The following is a 16,489-nucleotide window of genomic DNA, read 5'->3' as shown; positions in this document are numbered from 1 at the left end:
CTGTAATTCCCTCTTTAAAGGTTGTTTCTGTGAGACTGAAGTTAAGAAGTGTTCCTCCCAAAGTCAGCCACGTGTGTATTTGGAAAGACAGGACACTATAATTGACTCAAAACTTTTTCCTATAATAGTTCCTGTTTGACATTTTGGATAGTCAGCTATGTTCAGTGTTCTTCTGGAGCCAGAATGTTTGAAGTTACAGCAACACTGAATACAGCTGAAATCTGGTAAAAGAATCAGAGACGCTAGAATAAAGGTTCCTCCTTCTCACCTTAGCTTCCCCAGAACCTTAGGAGTTTTAGACAGCAAAGCTGAAGGTTCAAAAGCTATTTTCAGAATGAAATAAAGCTTTGCAGAAACGGAAAGCTTGTCACACCAGCTAAAATAAAAGGTCAAGTTTCTTCGGGCTGCAATATTACCAACTCTGTGTTAGCACTGCTCCGCTCATGCTCACCAGTAGCTTTGATCACTTGATGACATCGTTGGAATTTCCAGGATGTAACTGGTGGGTGACCTGTCTTTACAGCCACATATCTGGTGGTTTCAGTAGTCCAACGGAACATGTCCAGAACAGGCGTGACCTTGGTTATAAGTATGGTGCCACAGCTGGAGTTAGGCCACTAACTGCTGACTTAGCTTTTCCCTCATTATTATAATTAGTGCCACAACCATGACAGTGCCTCATGTGCTTAAGCAATGCATAATACTAAATTAAAATGACTTTATCTGTGTTATACAATCGCTGCCCACGTGAAAAGCATTGATTGAATACACGACCTTTTTCTTAATAAATACTGTTTACTTGGGAGATGCATATTTTCTAAAAGTGGAATTCATAGAAGGGAGAAAGCTCTTTGGGGATCAAGATTTGGGAAGTCAGCCACTTGAAGTGCAGACCATGACCTTGAGGGGTGGGAGCTCTGAGAGGAAAGATGTCTTAAGCAAAGCTTGGAGGGTAAGGAGGCATATGAACAAGGTCTTGCAAAATATCTATGATTTAGACATTGATGAGTAAAGAGTGTTCCAAGAGGAGGTAAGTCCTTGAACGAAGTAAGAAGGCCCTTCAAAGTGCAAGATTAGAGCACTTCTGGAGATACCCAGAGCCACAATCCTCAGTTACTTATGAGGAGAGACTAGCTCCAATGCATTCCTGATTCTCCTGCCTCAGAAAAGAAACTTTCCATGAAATAAGTTTTTCAATATACCTTTTCTTGATGAATCTAAATTGCCAGTTGTTAATGCCAAAGCAAGTAGAAGAGTAAATGTCTGTGTCTATGGCATCTACTACTTTGGGCTGTTAATAAAAACTGTACCTCCAACAAAACCAATGAAAAGAAATGAAAGTAATATATAACTTGTCTATATGCCATTTTTTAATACATCACACACATACACACACACACATTTGTTAGCTTTTAAACACACCATCACCAAAGCACTGGTGTTTATGTTTGCTCTGAGAAATGAACTCGCTGTGATCCCATTGTGATTGATAAACTTGGGTAAACGTATCCACTTTTAAGAGTTGATTTTAGTCGTTCTTCCTAAGCTTTTATAAAATTCTAAAAAGCAAGTAACTATTTTCATCTTGGAAAGAGGACACTGTTTTCTATGATTTTTAAGCATAGAAAGCATGCACTGCATTCCATTATGGCAACCAAGAAAGTTAAGAGTCATTTTATGCTCATCTTTTCTGCTTTACCAACTTTGGCACTTTGGTGGTTCTGCTTGTTGGGACTCGCCACGTACCGGCCCTATGAGTCAGACAGGGTCATGAGCAAATCTGCTTCAGTTTCCCCAGGGAACCAGGACTGTCTGGAAAAGGCTCCGTGGGGCAGGATCCCAGGCATTGTCAGGACGTCCAGGGCAGAGGCGCCCGGGAATTTTCATCTGTCTGTGTGATGTTTCACTAATGACAATAGTGAGTCAAGATGACCCACGCCTGGCATGCATTACTGAATGAAATTCCAGTGTGAGTCATATGCACAGGCAAGCTTAATCCAAGTCACTATTTTCTATACTCAATAATCCATCTTAATGCCCTGATATAGTGATGGAGTATTACTATAATTAAGCCCAAGTTAGATAATGGCATTCACTTTCTTCCTAATGATTAATAAATTGATCAAAGCCTATTAGGGTGACATCTCTACACAGTGGGAGACAGATGGGTAGTTACAGAACTCTGGCTTTCTAGTTCAGGTATGTCATCTAATTAGGGAGCATTCTTTGTTTTGGCTACAATTCTTTATCAGAGGGGTGGTATCTGGTCGATGAGCTACGTGCTAGATGCCTGTACTCCAGGATTGCTTCATCTCTGAACTCTGTGCATCACCCTCTTGTCTTGTCAGTTCTCTCTGCCCTCCAACACCTTTCCCCTCTGACCCTCAACTATCATTTAAGGTAAAGAAAAGGAGAACAGGTTGATTTTACCAAAACTCAGAGAATAGTCATCACTGGACAACTGATATTTTCAGTTAACTCAGGATTAAGTGGATATTTGGGGTTTTTTCACACTTTATTGGAAATAATACAACTACTTCTTTGTTTTTTGGGGGTTTTTTTTTGCCTTAACATTTTTGATAATCATTAAACTGAACCTGAATTCTCACTTTTTAGACTAGTAACTATTGAGGAAGAAGGGAGAGGATATTGGGTAGAATGGAACTGAGTCCGGGTTTACCACGTAATTTTTTCCTTACTGACTTTGATACTTTCTTATGCTGTTGGTGTTTCTCTTTCTCTAAGAAGTCCAAGGCTGCAAAAAGAAATAAATGAAAGCTTCTTAGTGTTGGCCTTTTAGCTGACTGAGTACTTGATCAGTGGTCTCCACTGGCTCACCCTAGAGCCCTAGTCTGTCCCAAAGTTCCCATTAATGCAGTCCCAGAATGCCAGTTTACCAGAGTGTGCATGATGCAAAATGATGAGTGACAGCTAACACTTGGATAACAAAGTCAACATCATAAAGATGGCAGCAAGCTGAAAACAGCTGAAGTGAACAAAATTACAGTTGAAAGTCATGAAAGAACAGAGAGGTATTTAGGTTAGAAATTTTCTATCATCTCAATGAAAACCAATTGTTCAAGCAGACTTCAGCAGTTTATTTGACCTTGGGATTTCCACTAATAACAACTCAATCTAGCCAGCTCTGTGTCAGACCTCTTACAAATTTCAAGTCATACGAGCCTGCATTATAAGAATTTTGATAGACTGGGGTGGGTATTCGTCCCACTGTACTTCCCTGAGCAGTCCATGTCTGGAGCTGGTCGTCAGGTTGGAGGGTAAGAAATCTGCTAATAAGAGAACTGCTTGTTCTCATTTTTCCTGCTTCAGTGATTGACATTTAGTACAATTTTATACTTTGGGTTTTCAAGGGTATTTGTCCCAAACAGCTAGTCCCTTCTTACTATGATGGTCACTGAGAACATACATGAGCCTGCATCACCTCTAAATTGTACTTTCCTTATTTAAAAAAACGACCCAGAGCTCTGATATTAGCAAAGCATAAACCATTAAGTAATATCGGTGTCATCAGTTTATTGAATCTGCTGATCTCAGTGAAATACAAGTTTTATCCCTTCTCATCAGGGCCTTTGGTTTTACTTGATCAGGTCTTCTCTTCAAAACCCTTGAGAAAAATCTCACGCAGATCTCAAAACTTCAAAGTTACTTTGAGGTAATGAAATTTTAGTGAGGTACAATTTAAAATGTCAACCTCTCATCCACTTCAAAGATTCTTCTTCCCAGCTCAGGCCTGTTTCATATGCAGCAGGAAGTCTCCGGGGGAGAAGAAGGGCTACGTAGTCTGTTGCTTCCCTCCTCTTCCCTCTCACCTTGTAATTTCTGGTCCCTACCTGGCTGGAGGAGGACAGGAGGACAAGGAGTGTAGTGGGTTGTATTGTCACCTCAAAAATATGTCTGTGTCTTCATCCCCAGATCCTATGATTGTGAACTGATTTGGAAAAGAGATCTTTGCAGATGTAATTAAGTCAAGGATCTTGAGATGAGATTCTCCTGGGTTATCCAGGTGGGTCCTAAATCCAATGACACATCCTTACTAGAAACACACAGTGGGAAGAGGAAAAGGCAGCGTGACTGTGAAGTCAGAGTGGACTGATGCAGCCACAGGCCAAGGAACACCTGGAGCCTTCTGAAGCTGGAAGGCCAAGTCACAGATTGTCTCCTTAGAACCTGTGGAGGGACCTCAGCTCTGTTGATAGCTGATGTCAGACTTCTGGCTCCATAATTGTGAGAGAATAAACTTCTATTGTATTAAGCCACCAGGTTTATCGTAATTTGTTACAGCAGCCCTAAGAAATTAATAATACAAGGAGCAAAAAGCCTTTATATTTTTGAGTGTGTTCTTCATAGTTCTCTCATTGCTGTCAAAGCCCTCTATATGGCAAGTGTCCCAAAGCTGGCTGTGTCATAGATGGAAGTCCAGGTTTTCTTGGATACCCTTACGGGCACCTGACTTAGGGGAAGAACTTCCTGGCTGACCTCCCACGACTTTCTGCTCAGTTCCTGGCTGGTGTGGTAAACCTAACAGCCTCTTACCACTACAGTGCCCTCCCTTGAATGGGCCACCCTCATGGGTGTTACACCCTCAAATGGCTCAGGCCCAGACCCTTTTTATGGCATCTCCTTGGCCTTCATGCATCTCCACTCATTCTGGCCAGCGTGAAGAGTCCACTCTTCACCCCACCCCACAACGCAGCTGATCTCTCTCCTCTCCCGCCGTCACTCGAGCCACTGAGATAGGAGGCTCACTAGGCATCCAGCCAGAGACAGAGAGACTAGCCCGCCCTCTTACAGCAGCGCTTGTCTCCCGGTGTGGTCCGTGGGGGGCCTCTTTCTTAGTCTACTAGCAATACAAAAAGAGCCCTGGACTCTTGTCTTCTGCCCCTGATGGGGGTGATGGCTGGAAGGGTCCCTTTGGCCAGTCCTTAGTACTCCTGGAGGCTGTGTCTAATGGGCCCTTGATTTCTTTATAGAATGTGGGGTACCACCTGTTGTCCTTAGGTGTCCTTGGGGCTTTACTCAAAATCCTGACATAATAATAAAAGTCTCATTCTATATCCTGTCATACAATATATAGGACAGTAAGCAAGATTTAAGAAACCTGAACATATTGTTCCAATTTGATATACTCTCTACTAATCATCATCTACTATCAATCAATTCTTTATATATATATATATTTTTTAATTGAAGTATAGTCAGTTTACAATGTGTCAATTTCTGGTGTACAGCACAATATTTCAGTCATACGTGAACATATATCTATTCATTTTCATATTCTTTTTAACCATAAGTTACTACAAGATATTGACTATAGTTCCATGCACTGTAAATTTGTTTTTCTAATTGATATATATTAGTAACTGCAAATCTTGAACTTCCAATTTATCCCTTCCCACCCACTTCCCCAGCTGGTAACCGTAAGTTTGTTTTCTATGTCTGTGAGTCTGTTTCTGTTTTGTAAGTAAGTTCGTTTGTTCTGTTTTGTTTTGTTTTAGATTCCATATATAAGTGATATCATATGGTATTTTTCTTTCTCTTTTTGGCTTACTTCACTTAGAATGACATTCTCCAGGTTCATCCATGTTGCTACAGATGGCATTATTTTATTGTTTTTTATGGCTGAATAGTATTCCATTGTATAAATATGCCACGGCTTCTTTATCCAGTCATCTGTTGAAGGACATTTAGGTTGAATTTTGTCTAGGATTTTTGTTTACTTGGCTCGGCTAGAGCTGGTTGGAACTTGTAACTTAGAGTCTGTTAATTGCATAAACTTTCTCTCTGTGATAGCTCCTGTGGTCAGCATGTGGATTATTTATCAAGCCAGTCTCTCACTTTCTTCTTATAAGGGAGAAAATTTCTTTCTGAAACATGAGGCTTGATAAAAGCTGAAAAATAAGGCTGCTGAGTGGGATCATTCTTTTTTAATCATAAGAAATGGTTTTCTTCCTCCAAGGAGAGGGTTTTCTCCATTTCATTAGAAATCCCACTTCAGGGATGCTGAGTATCTTCTTGCATCCAGAAAGCTCCTCCCAGAGAGCAAAGTTGATTGGCACCATCACTGATTTATTATAAAACCTAGATGATCTCTAACATCCCTTCCAGTATAAGAATTATGTGATTTCATGTACTCTGTAATTACCAGGAGTTATAGAAAGCTCCCAGCTCAACTTCAACAATTCTCCTGATTAGTAAAGAAATTCCAGTTCCTCCCTTCATTTCTGTCACACACATCTTGTTAAAGCAAATGTTTTTAAAGATATGTGGCAGGGCATCTGGACTGGATAAGAGCTTCTATTTGGATGCAGGTCTGTGGAATTACACAGCTCCTACTGGAGGGCCTCTGTGTGCTCCAGGCAGACAAATGCCTTAAATGTGACTGGGTGCTCAGTGTGTTTAAATTGCTGTCTGGGTGCATTGCTGATTTGCATGTGGCCTTGGAGCCTCATGAAGAGAAACTTGAGCCTAGTTACAGCTGATTGATACACGTGTGTGTTAAACCTGGTGGACCTACTGAAGCTTGAATATAGACGGGAAGCGATTTTCCTTCAGAAAAGCTGGTGGACAAAGATAGTTTCTGGGATAGGCTGGAATTAGGAGCCTGGACGGGAGGAAACAGAGGTTCAGAGTACATATGAGGTTGTCCCAGAATCCACTTTGCCCCATCTCCCCCAAGGACCATCTGTGTGCTTTGAGAAGCGGAGAGATGTAACAACCACATCTGTCGAGGTCCACACCATTCTGCCAGGAATCTGCATTCTACCAAGGTGGTGGCAAATCTGAGAGAACCATGTTGAGAAGCATCCTAGACCTTCACGTCTACCTCCCCCTGCCATCACCAAGAGAGCTGGACTCTGGAAGAGTCTTCAGGAGGACAGAAAATGTGGGAACCACGGAAGTGCAGAGACAGGTCAGAACAGCAGAGTTTCAAGCAGCACCAGCTGAGAAAGCAACCACCCTGAAGGCTTCGGAAGTTCCAGTGGTCAGTGTCACTAAGCAGGGATCTGACAGAGTTGCAGCAGTGCTGGGGACATGGACAGGTGGCCACAGCCTCAGTGAGCAGAAGGGAAGCAGCAGAACCACAGGTGTGGTTCAGATTATAAAACCTGCCTCTCTGCTGGGCAGAATCCTAGATATGCACAAAGCTGGGGTGAGCTGAGGTCCTGGTGTTTGATAGGTGGAGGGAGACAGATCTAGCAAACTAAACGCCAGTGGTGCAAATGAACTTACCTGCAACACGAGATGGTGGGGTGGGGGTGGGGAACCCTGGGGACATTCACACAACTCCCATTTTGATAGTGTCTAAAAGGTTTATACTGTGTGTGTGTGTGTGTGTGTGTTCCACGATAATTAAAATACAGCTAAAACTCACAGAACATTCAGGGTCTACTCTGGCCATTACCTTCCTTGGAGATACACCAATATTTCACTGACCCTTTGAAAGCTGGACCTTTGAAAACTCAGTGAAGTGCAAACTTAGCCAGTGCTTACCCAGCAATTAGGTTGCACCCAGAATTGTTCCGTGGAAATACAGAGGAAGTATTGCAGTAGTGATAGTTACTATTTGTTGTAAATTTACTGTGTACCGGGTATTTAATTCTCACAACCACCTTATGAGTTAAATACTATGAATATCATCCTCATTTTATAGATAAGAAAACTGAGGTTCAGAAAGATGTAGTAAATCCTCCAGGATCACACAGCTAATGAGTAACAGAGTAGGGGTCCAAACCCAGATGTATCTGACTCCAAAGAGAAAGCTCTTAGCTACTATACAAAGAGCTGGAAATTTACGTTGGCAAAACCTGAGATGACAACCTGAATTGGAAATCTTGGTTCCTATCCTTTATTTTATTGCGCAAATTAAAGTGTTGAATAACATGCTGTTGGAGCTCAAGTCTCAAAACCTGCTTTGAAACAGCAGGGTCAAGCCTGCAAAAATGCAAAACAATGTGTAGCTAATTCTGATGCCTGAAAAGCAAAAAGCCGTCCCTCCCATCCGCATCACTCGGATGCTGCTGGATCCATCTCCACTTGTACCCTTTGTAAGCCTGTCTTCTTTTAGATTTGAAACCCAGCCCCAGATTCAAGCTGTGGAGAACTAAATCCACCTGCTCTAAGAAGCAGGCATATTCCTGATAACAAGTGGCCTGCAGAGAACAATGGGCGTGACCTGGAGGGAGAAACACTGACCTTTCAGTCAGAATCCACATTTGGTTTCACAGCCCAGTGAATGGCTGCTCTGTGTGCTGCTCGATGACACAGATGACATCCAGGGCAGTAATAACCCACACAAGCTGAAGCTCTAACCTGTGAGTCCACAAAGGAAACAAATTACATCTCTTTGGGGGAAGGCTTAGTGAACCTGGCAGGGGGATTTGAGGCTGAATACGAGCTGAAAGGAGGGGCTGAGTGGTTAAATCTTGTGAGAAGGGAAAACAAAAGCCAACTGAAGCGATCAGGAGCTGAGGAGAACCCCAGTTCCCTAGGAATAGCCGGTTAATCTCACCAGTTATACACACAGAGGAAACCTCCTTGAAAAACACTGAAAGCAAAAATAACCCAAATTCTAGTGAGATCCTTAGGTTTCCTCCAGAAAGCCAGTGATTGCTGTCCCACTGAGCAGTAAGACTGTCATCAGGCAAAACCGTTTTTCCCCCCGGGATGGAAGTGTGTTGGGACTGATGAAAAGTCAGTGAGGAAGCAGGAGGCTCTGCTCATTACAGTTTAACGAGCTGGGAGCTGGAGGAGGGAAGGAGCTGATCTGGCGAAGCGAGGTCAGCCAGTGCAGGGGATGCTGAATGGGCCAGATGGGCGAATCACACCCTGGACAAAAGGCCCACCCCTTACCCCGCTGAGCCACTGCCCTGACCTCCCAACAAACACCCAGGGCACAAATTTGTTCCCCCTTATCAGCTGCTTAGCCCAGCAGCTGCTGCCGTGAATTTGTTTCCGCATCTTGCCTTTTTCAAACAGTTGCCTTTTTGTCTAACTTCTGTGTGAGGAGAGAGGAAGCCGAGGGGGCTAGGAGTAAAATGGAGGGATGGCGTAGTGACTGTTAGAGGACTGAGTGATGGAATAGTGTTTCAAGAGGGGCAGAAAATAGATTTTTAAAAACAAACTCTGGGAAACCCAGAAACCTAGAGAGTATGTATACAGGAAGTGCTGGTTATGAGTTCTCTCCCTGGTCACTCTGATCAAGGACGTTTTCCTCTGGGCATTCCTGTTGCAGGACGGAAGTAGGGGCAGGTATGAAATGGATTATAAAATGTTTGTGCCTAAACCAGCCATGAAAATATGGTCCAGGCCAAGGAAGGGAAGCCAGGATCAGTGCAGAACTAAATGAGAATCCCGCAGGAAGTCTGATGAGAAAGCAGTGCAGTATGTTGTATCCTTCTGTCTGGAAACAATTATGTTTGGTACAACAACTGCTTGAGTGGAAGGCTGAATGAGTTTATAAATAAGAATTTCAAAGTGTTTTTGTGATAACGGTATGCAGGGATCACTGGGTCTGGCGGCCACCTCTGTTAGAAATGTGGTTACTTCAAAGATTTTCTTCTCTTGTTAGAATTTGGTATTACAAATTTATGGCACTGCAACAAAGGAATAGAGAGACAGAATGCAATGCAATAGAAAAATAAGAAACATGTTTTCTTCTGCTCCCCAACAGAATTACTCTTTCATTTCTCCTTGTGACATTTTCAGAATGTCAGAGAACTGTTTATGCCTGTTTAATGAGACAGGAGGAGGATGGCAGGGAGGTGGAGAGAGGGATAAGAAAAAAGGGGGAATGAGTCAGTTATCCTGGAAACAGCTCCAAAGGAGGGGGTCAGAGGGATGGGACGCAGAGGCTCTGTGGTCCCTCTGTGCCACTTCGTCCTTCCCTGTTCCGGTGAATCAAATTCACTTCCGTGTCGTGTAGGATGCAAGGCTGAAGAGTGGTGATGAGGATGATAACTGAAGATCAGATGACCGCTACCCATTTAGTGCTCGCCCACACCAGGCCAGGCTGAGCACTTCCCAAATGTAAGCCCTTAGTAACCTGGTGACCACCGTGGCCTCCAGAGCCTGGGTTTAAATCCTGGCCCACTTCAGCGAGTTGTTTGACCTCTCCAGGTTTTGTGTCCTCAGCTGTAAAACGGGGCTAATAATTGCACTAGTCTACATCAGGCAGGGTCCAGTCAAGAAGGCCAGACTACAGTAGGCACAACTCAGAAAGAATTTAATAGGAAGAGCTGATTTCACAGGTGCTAGCGTGCTGAATGGGAAAGAAGGCCGTGCTGAGGCAACCACAGAGAGTAACCTTAGGAAGCAGCTCCCATCTCTAAGGCTGGAGGAAAGGGAAGAGGCTGGGACCACGGAGAAAGTGACCCACTGTTAAGTTTGCAGGGGCCTGGTGAGACTGGTTCTAGAGCGTGGAAGAGGCTGGGACCAACGGCTGATGGTGGGTGAAGCGCTGTGGCGGGGGTAGGGTGGGTGGGGGCAGTGGATACTGAAAGGAAATAATAGGAAGCAAACAGGAGGACATCCCTCTCTCCAGCCTTCAGTCTCCCTCTTGTGCCCCCTATTGGCAGAAATCAGTAGAAAACCTGCTGCCCCAAAATAACTGATTTGCAGAGTAAGAACTCCAGCCATAAATCAGAGAGTAGAACGATTGATGTGGAGCTGAGAGAAATAGCTTAATAATCAGCTCAGAATTTCATAGGAATACTATGTGAGTATTTCTCATGTTATTCACTATTAACTACTAAGTGAGTTGACATTTATAAACCTAGCCTAGCATGTGCTAAATGCATTATAATAAGCTTAGAAGAACAAATAGATAGATTACTCCACCCAAAACCAATTGGGAAGTAATATTGGAATTTCAGTTTTGTCCATGAAATCAATGGGCATTAAAGAGGTCACATAAAATACCCAAGGTCACACAAGCTCGTCTCTGGTGAAGGCAGGACTGTCTAAATGCAAAGCTGTACTTTTACTTCTGGAAGCTCCTCTGAGGCTCGGAGAAGAAGGACACATAAATATATCACTTCACAGAGAGACAGACTGTAAAAGTGCAGTTGGAAAGATACAGATAAGAGAGTTTGGGGAGCCTGTGGGAGAGAGGGAGAGCTGCCACAGGCTGGGGAACTGGGGGAGACTTGCTGGAGGACATGGTGTGTGAGAGGATTTGTAAAGGAAGGACAGGGCTTCAAGTGGCAGGTGCTGGGAGCAGAGGAAACTGCTTGAGCAAAGACCCAGGGTGTATGCAGAGTGGCGTGTATGAGGGCAAGGGGGAAATAAACGTTCCTCACCATTCTTTTTTGTATACTCAGTAGAATTGAAGTGTCTCCAAATATTCCTAGCACCGGTGTGAGTTAAAGAGTTCTTCTAGGGCAATCACAAACATGAAATGTGTAGAATATTATACATTTGTGAAGCAATGGGATTAGCTGGAAAATCATGAATTTTTAATTCACCTCCATTTAAAAAAAGCCTATGTGTATGGTCATCGAAATCAGCTTACAAAAGACAAATGGTCTTGTATCAAGACAGCCGACTGAACTAAAACTCTAATTTGAAGCTGCTTTGATGCCCTTTCAACCAAATTTGGTTTCAACAAGTCCACTCCTTAGAAGTATGCACAAGTTTGATTCATGTCACTTTTATTTAATTCAACAGACTGAGTGCATTCTTGGCACCAGGCACTGTCCCAGGTACTGGAGACACAAAGACTTGTAAATGGTGGTTCCAGTTCTCAAGGAACTCGAATCTCGTAGAGCAACAGATAGATATGCAAATCTCTGTGAGCAGAATGAAAGAGCAAAGTGCACTGGAAACACGGGAACTCTGATCCGGGAGGTTGGGAATGGGATTCCTTCCCGGCCACCCCAGGAAGCAGCATGGCAATCATGGCAGAAGTCAGTAAATGGGATGTGAGGAGAGAGGGGCCAATACAAATTATGGAGACTCACTAGTTCTATCTAGTGCTGGACGACAGGCTGGCTCGCTAAGGAAGTCAGAGTAGTATGGAGCTAAAGAGGTTCTGAAGCGTTTCTATGGCTCTGCACCTGGCCTCTGCAATACTATGTTCAGCTCTAAAAGTGAGGAAGTTGCCATGAAACCAGAGATGGAAACCACATATGCCAATAATAACAGCTAATGTTTTCTGAGCATCATGCCAAGCCCTTTAACATAAAATGAGTATTATATCTAGACTTGCAGTTACTCGTCAGTCCCCAGGAACCATCCTCCCTTCCTCTTTTTAGTAGTAGACTTCCCCACTGAGCTTCAGCAGAGGGCATGTGTGTCTTTCCTGTTAGAGACATTGTTTCCAGACTTCCTGGTAGCTGATGTGCCTGTGTGACTTAGGTTTTGCCAGCAGACTGTGAACAGAAGTAATGTGGGCCACTTCCACATCATTTCCTTAAAGCAGTGCCCTCTACTTCCTCTTCCTGCTTTCCACTGGCTGGGATGTTGATGCGGTGTTTGTGCTTCCGTGGAGAGGAGGACACACCCCAGGAAAGAACCAGAGTCCCTGGACGGCTCTGTGGAGCAGAGCCACCGCCTTCTGCTGCTGCACCTGGTGAACCTGCCTTCAGCACCATTCGTCAACTTGGCCAAAGATCAAACACACACGAAAGAAAAATAATATTGTCAGAATGACATCAGGGTTAAAAGAATATAGGTGGGGACATGTGAGAGAATGAGACGTAAGCTGTATGTGCTTTAGTGAACAGATTGTACAAGAACTATATTGACTTATTTGGGAACCTTTGTTTACATCCTGGTTTCTAGTTGAGTTTCAAGTGTTTGAGGTTACCTATTAAGTGTCCTCCAGGTGAGAGGAAGGTTATTGTATTGAGGAAAGGCAGACTTATTTAACAGTTTCTGACCATCTGCTCTGTGCCAGGTACCAAAGATGAAAACACACACACACACACACACACACACACACGTACACCCTACTCTTAAGATGTTTGTTGGCTGGGGGTAAGATTGGCAAATACAAAAACAGTGTTGAGAGGAAAATATCAGTTAATACTCTTGGTTGCAAGCAACCAAAAATCTGACTCAAATTGGTTTAAGAAAAAAAGAATAATTTATCGGTTTATGTAAATGTACAGTCCAAGAATAAACCAGATTTCAGGCAACTGAAATTGGCATCTCCATGTTTGGGGCCTGGGAATCTATATCTTGCTCCCCACTTCCCCTGATCAGGTAATTTCAATTCTGTTTTGGAAAGTACTGTTTTATTTAGATCATTGAGCTGCAAATTAGAGTTTGGACTGAAAAGGGGAGAGAATGAAGGAGGAGATGATCATTTCTGAGGGAGAGGAGAGAAGCCTGAATTCAGGCAGGGGCAGTCCCGAGAGTCATGATACCTACTTTGTAATTAGAGCAGAGCCAGAACGCACAATCTGAAGTCCGTCTGCAGAGGATATTTCAAGGGGCATCAGTAGAAGACCATGCCATCTGTCTGGCAGTCAGTCCAAGGGTTCATAATCCTTATGAAAGTGGCTGTCACTTCCCTTCATTCACCCAACAGCTATTTATTGTGCAATTATGTACCAGGCACTGAGGTAGGCAGTGAGGTTCAGGGGTGTAAGGGCAAAGAGCCTTCCCTCATGGAGTTTACATTCTAGGGGAAGACAGACCATAAACAATTAGAAAAACAAGCTAACTACTGGGTGTGTTAAGTTTTATGAAAGGAAAAAAAAATCCTTCACTACATAGTCCCTAGTGGAGGCTGACATTGGACGGAGTTGGGGAAAGGCCTTCCAGTTGACAACTTAGTGGAGACCTGAGAGAATGAGCATTCCAAGCAGAGGCAATCGCAAGTGCAAAGGCCCTGAGGTGAGAGGGAACTGGGTGGGGTGGAAACACAGAAAAGAGCAAGTGTAGCTAGAGCTCAGTGTGAGGGAAACTAGAGCAGGATGAACCTGAAGTTTGTAGGAGCCAAGCTGTGGGATAACTGGTGGGCATCAAAAAGAGTTTGGACTTTATCCCACATATAATAAAATATTTGCTTTAAAAAGAATTTTCTGACTGTGTGGGAAAAGTGTAAAATTAATTCAGGACTAGATGGACCCCAAGGTTGTCTGGGCAGAGCAATCCATGTCAGGCTCCATGGGGTCCCCTGTGGACTCTGTATGAGTGAAGTCCAATAGAACTTTCTGCAAAGAAGGAAATGTTCCTATCTGTGCTGTCCAATCCCAGAGCTACTAAGTGCAAGTGGCTCATGACTATGTGATATGTGGCTAGTGTGACCGAGGAACTGAATTTTAAATTTTATTCCATTTAATTTGTTTAAATATACAGAGCCACGCGTGGCTAATGGCCATTGTGCCGGACAGGACAACGCAACACTGAGCATTGGGTGCCGAGGATTTCTTCTTGGAATCCCGAAGCCAGGACCTTCTCCAAATGGTGGGATTGTAAGAGGGTATGTTCATCCTAAATGCTAAGCTCCTCTGTGCATTCGGCTTGTCAAGGTGCAGAGGCTCGGAGGCATCCTGAGCTTTATTTTGTCTCTTGGGAGGCACGTGCCCACGGCCGTGAGGCGCTCCACGCGCGCCCTCGGGAAGCCCCGCACTGCGAACAAAGGTTTCGGACCGCTCTCTCCTGAACGCACCAGCCTCGCTCGCTCTCGGCTGCTGGCGCGGTCCAGCCATTGGCAGGAGGGGATAACGGCCCCGCAGCGCCTCGCCCCGCCTGTCCCGCAGCCCAGCCGCGTGGACATCAGCTCCGGGCGCAGCGCAGGTGGGCTGGGGAAACAGGGGACCAAGGCGAGCCACCGAGCGGGTTTGGAGGTTCGGGTACCTCTCTCCGCGCAGTCACTTCTTCTCGAGGATGGCGGCGGGGGCGGCGCGGGCTATCGACCGCACCGGATCTGCTTCCTGAGCTTGCTTTCGCTTTGCCCGGAGCTTGGCGAGGCCTGTGCACCGCCAGGGAGAGGAGAGAGCCGTGCAGGTGGCCGCGGGGGAGGGGCTGGGGTCGGCGCCTTTAACCCCGCGGGACACCTCTGCCCTTTCCCCGAGGACGCGTCCCTGGCTCAGGCTCGGTGCCTCGCGGGGCGCGTGGGTGCTGGCTGGCCGGAAGGCGCCCCTGACCTTGGTTTCTCCCCGTGCCAGGTCTGCGCAAGGACCATGGGCGCTGCGCTGGGCACGGGCGCGCGGCTGGCTCTTCTACCGGGCCGGGCCTGCGGCGCGATCCCACGCTGGGCGCCCCCTGCGCCCGCCCGAGGCTGCCACTCCAAGCCCGGCCGGGCGCGCCCTGTGCCCCTGAAGAAGCGCGGATACGATGTCACCAGGAACCCGCACCTCAACAAGGTAACGGTCCTAGAGGGTAGGATGGCCGAAGCCGCTATCCTGTGGCCGGCAGGAGGGGCGCCCCGCCCCCTGGGCCAGAGGAGGATCCTCCCAGGCACCCTTCCAGAGGCTTTCCATTTTTGCCTTGGGGAGGCTTGGTGTAACTCTGTTTGGCTTTTTACTACCCCTCTTCTGCGTGGGAAGAGGTGACCAGGAATGCAGGGAGCCTAATTTCTTCTGTAAGAACAAATACAGACTGGGTTAAGGTCCTTATGGCCAGTCCAGCTTGGGGTCAGATCTCCCCTTGATGCTTACTAATTCTGTTAATCTTAGGCAGTTCATTTAACCTCAGTCAGTCCAAGTTTCCTTATCTGTAAAAGCAAAACAGTTGTCTCGGGAGTGTTGTGAGATTTAAAGGGAAAATGAAGGTAGAGTTCTTAGCGCCGTACTTAAAACCCAGTGAGAACAAATGTCAACTAAGGTTATAATTATTCTGAGAAAAAGATTAATTCGAGCAAGGACAAGAAAGTCTAGGGTTATAAAAGGTTTAGACCTTGAAGGGACATCAGAGATCCTAATTCAAACCTCTCCTTTTACAAATGAGGAAACAAAACAAAGGGAACTTGCCCAAGGTCACTAACTACTTAGTTCTGGCTGTGCCACTGGAATCTAGACCTCTGGCTTTTGAGTCAAGTTCAACCCACTGCTAACACAGTGCCTAAGAGCACACACATTTGTTTCTGGGAGCAGAGTTTAGTGCCATTGGTATTAAAATGCAGGAAGCAAGAGACTTGGATTTGAGGCCTGTCTCCTGATACCTCCTCAAATTAACTTGGGCATCTCATTAAATTTCTCTGAGGTTCAGCTTTCTCCTGTTTAGATTGGCTATTATGAAAGACTCACCATTCCTACCTCATTCAGTTATTTTGACCATCAAATGAATAACTGAATTTGAAATCATATTTTAAACCATATCAAATGCTTGATAAACAAGTAATTACTACAAAATAAAATTGTTAATGATTTCTTTCAATCAGGATTGTGGAATTCCAGTGAGGAAATACTTCTGAAAAGGTGTTTTTGAGAAATAGGAATAATTGTATAAATACTAAGTATTGTGATTTTTTTTTCCTACAGAATTAGTAGAAGCTAAGAAAGAAAATTTTTCTCTCAAC

General features: G+C 44.7%; 1 protein-coding gene across 5 annotated transcripts in view; it reads left to right on the top strand.

Annotated features, from left to right (window-relative positions):
- ME3 (malic enzyme 3) overlaps window positions 1-16,489 on the top strand; it is a 377,761-nt gene that overhangs the window by 194,450 nt on the left and 166,822 nt on the right. For 2 of the 5 annotated variants that reach the window (XM_031460503.2, XM_064492780.1), the window contains 2 exons: window positions 14,326-14,449; window positions 15,138-15,335. In XM_031460503.2, coding sequence (XP_031316363.1) covers window positions 15,153-15,335 — 183 coding nt within the window. In that variant the 5' untranslated portion in view covers window positions 14,326-14,449; window positions 15,138-15,152. Of the gene's footprint in view, window positions 1-14,325; window positions 14,450-14,633; window positions 14,767-14,808; window positions 15,336-16,489 lie in introns of those variants that run through there. The other 3 variants (XM_064492783.1, XM_064492782.1, XM_064492781.1) reach the window with 3 other exon arrangements.

Source organism: Camelus dromedarius, chromosome 12 (genome assembly GCF_036321535.1).
Source record: "Camelus dromedarius isolate mCamDro1 chromosome 12, mCamDro1.pat, whole genome shotgun sequence".
Lineage (NCBI taxonomy): Eukaryota > Metazoa > Chordata > Mammalia > Artiodactyla > Camelidae > Camelus > Camelus dromedarius.
The sequence above is the reverse complement of the archived record's forward strand: the minus strand, read 5'-3'. Positions and strand labels throughout refer to the sequence as shown.